This window comes from Cyprinodon variegatus, unplaced genomic scaffold, assembly GCF_000732505.1.
Source record: "Cyprinodon variegatus isolate N-32 unplaced genomic scaffold, C_variegatus-1.0 Scaffold583, whole genome shotgun sequence".
NCBI lineage: Eukaryota > Metazoa > Chordata > Actinopteri > Cyprinodontiformes > Cyprinodontidae > Cyprinodon > Cyprinodon variegatus.
This window is the reverse complement of record NW_015151036.1, coordinates 247,589-250,076: the sequence shown is the minus strand read 5'-3', so window position 1 is coordinate 250,076 and position 2,488 is coordinate 247,589. Positions and strand designations below refer to the sequence as shown.

The window sequence follows — 2,488 nt, the reverse complement described above, 5'->3', positions numbered from 1 at the left end:
TCCAGAATTGGTAAAAACGTTGCAGCTATCAGTCTCTTCTTCGAATTAAAAGAGAAACAAAGCCTATTCCTAAAGAAGAAGCCAATTTTCAGTCTGAGTTTCTTGATCAATTGGTCAACATGAGGTTTAAAATTAAGACTTTCATCATTTAAAATTCCTAAATATTTAAAAGATTGAACCCTTTCTATCTCTGACCCATCCAAGGTGATAAGAGGATAGCTGTTTTGCAATTTTGTTTTTGAAAATAACTCTTTTCTAGGTTTTTCCTTAGTTAAACCTTAGGTTTAATAAAGAATATTTAAAACCTTGCTGCGTTGCCCTTTTTTTAATTTAATTTCAAACTGTTTCATAAAATCCAAATAAACTGCAGTAATGTTTAAAAACTGTTGTAAAGTTAAAGGGGAGTATTGGAACGCAGCTCCTGTGCATCGAAAATGAGAATTATTCGGCCGCTAACTGCTAACGGTGTCAATGTGGCACAAAGATGGACGCCTGTTGTCAATCCGTGTCCAGTTGTTGGACTATTCATCCGTCAAACTTCTCAATGGAGCCAGACAGACAAAGCTCAGCCTGTCAGCTCCTGGACATCTCCAATCACTCTTTCAGCCACGGCTCCTCGGCAGCACTGTGAAAGGGATCCTTTATGGCAGACAGGCAGCAGAGAGGCGTGGATTAAGTGGGGGTCAGAGGGCTCAGTGGGTCAGTCAGCCAGCGCATTATCAGGCCTTTCCATCAGCTTTACAAATGGCCTCCTCAGGGTCTGCTTCTTCTCTCCTCGTCGTGTCAGGAGTGCAGTTTTTTTTTTTTTACCCTACAGAGGCAAAGAACGGGTTGAACCCTCATATAAAAGTTGTTTGACTGTGTTTTGTTTGGTTGTCACTGGAGCGTGTTGTAATAGGTTTACCGTTGGATAAGGTGGAGCGTTACACTGTGCTCTGCTGCCCTCTACAGGCTGGATCCACGGGGTTCTCACCTCTCAGGATTGCATGGCATTTGGAGGGAACTTCCTTCACAACCTCAACATTGGCATGCAGCTCAGGTTAGCTTCTCTTCAACATTGTTTCCTATAAATCATCACTTTCTGTATGTATAAACTAATTTGTTTGTTGTGTAGGTGTTATGAAATGGAGCGGCGTCTGAAAACCCCAGACCTCTTTAAGTTTCCCTACTTTGAGGCCATTTGTTGGTATGTGGCCAAAAACCTGCTGGAAATGCTAAAAGGTGAGCCCTTGATTCAAACCAGAAGGCCAGCTCTAGGTTTTTGTTTTCTTTTCATATTTTTATGGCTGAAATCTTGAATTATTTCAGATCTGCGTGAGGACAACTGTCCGCCACCAACCTACCTGGTAGATGGAGTCAGGGCTTTGATCAGCGCGCTGAGGACCTGGTTGAAAAGAGAGGTGAGATGCTGCAGCCGTCCTGCTCCTGTCCTGTCTGTCCGTCCGTTTGTAGAGGATGGACGTCCGTTTACGTTCGCTCTTTCTCCTCCAGGTGACGGAGCCCACCAGCGAGGTACCGGATCACATCCGGCCCAACCATCTCATCAAGGAGCTGACCAAGGAAATACGCTACCTGGAGGTAAGAAGGAACGAATCTACGGCTCCCAGGAGGCTAAATAGTTCTGCAGTTTGACTTTGAATCTTATCCCTTTTGTCGACCATTCATCCCTGCTCTCTTTTTATCCTTTTCTCTGTTTTTTCATCCCTCTATACCTTAGTTTTGCATCCGCTCTGTCTGCCTATTCATTTCTCTTCTTCTTTTCTTCTAAAAACTGTAGAAATTTAAAAGAACTCTTACACTCGTGTAAAAGAAAAATCTTTTTACTGGTGTTATATTATCAGATTAAACAAGTCATGCAAGAATTAATTAAATGTTGCTTGTTAGCTGCATTAAGGCGTCCCCTGCGTTTGCTCCTCAGGAGGAACCAGTGAACGGGAGCAAGAACACGAAATCTCAGGGAAGCGGAACGCTGCCTGGATTGAACGGCTGCCTCACCAGCCGGGCCCTGGAGAGGCTGTGCCAGGCGCGGCAGGCGAGGAGAGCCGCCAGGCGGCTTAGGGAGCAGCAGCAGCAGGCGCCAAAGATGCCCTCCAACCTGGACATCTTGGAGCAACACACCATGGAGGTGCTGAAGAGGGTGGAGGTGGGACCGCTGGAACAGGTGAGGATTTAACCGTGTCAGGATGTTTTATATCAACGATGAGCCGCTGCATCTCCTGCTGAAATGTCGCTTCCCTGTTGCTCCAGGATCCAGCGTTTTTCGCCAAGGTTCTTGGAAAGTTCAACAAAGTGTCGACGGCATCAGCAGCAGCTGCTGCAGAGTCCCTGGAAGACAACCACCTTCGCCTCATGCTGGTCAACGGCAGAATCATCCGGTAAGAGTTTCCTTTAAACTACTGGATACACGTCATGAAAAAAACAGCTCTCACTGCACGCATTATAAAATCCTCTTTTATTTCCTGCTTCCGGACACAAAGTTAGACCAAAC

The 2,488-nt window shown here is 45.5% G+C and overlaps 1 protein-coding gene across 1 annotated transcript in view; it reads left to right on the top strand.

Moving 5' to 3' along the window:
* kdm7a (lysine (K)-specific demethylase 7A) overlaps window positions 1–2,488 on the top strand; it is a 43,587-nt gene that overhangs the window by 33,818 nt on the left and 7,281 nt on the right. The window contains exons 8-13 of the mRNA XM_015392279.1: window positions 952–1,039; window positions 1,115–1,221; window positions 1,309–1,400; window positions 1,492–1,578; window positions 1,919–2,161; window positions 2,248–2,375. Of these exons, the coding sequence (XP_015247765.1) occupies window positions 952–1,039; window positions 1,115–1,221; window positions 1,309–1,400; window positions 1,492–1,578; window positions 1,919–2,161; window positions 2,248–2,375 (745 nt within the window). The remainder of the gene's footprint in view (window positions 1–951; window positions 1,040–1,114; window positions 1,222–1,308; window positions 1,401–1,491; window positions 1,579–1,918; window positions 2,162–2,247; window positions 2,376–2,488) is intronic.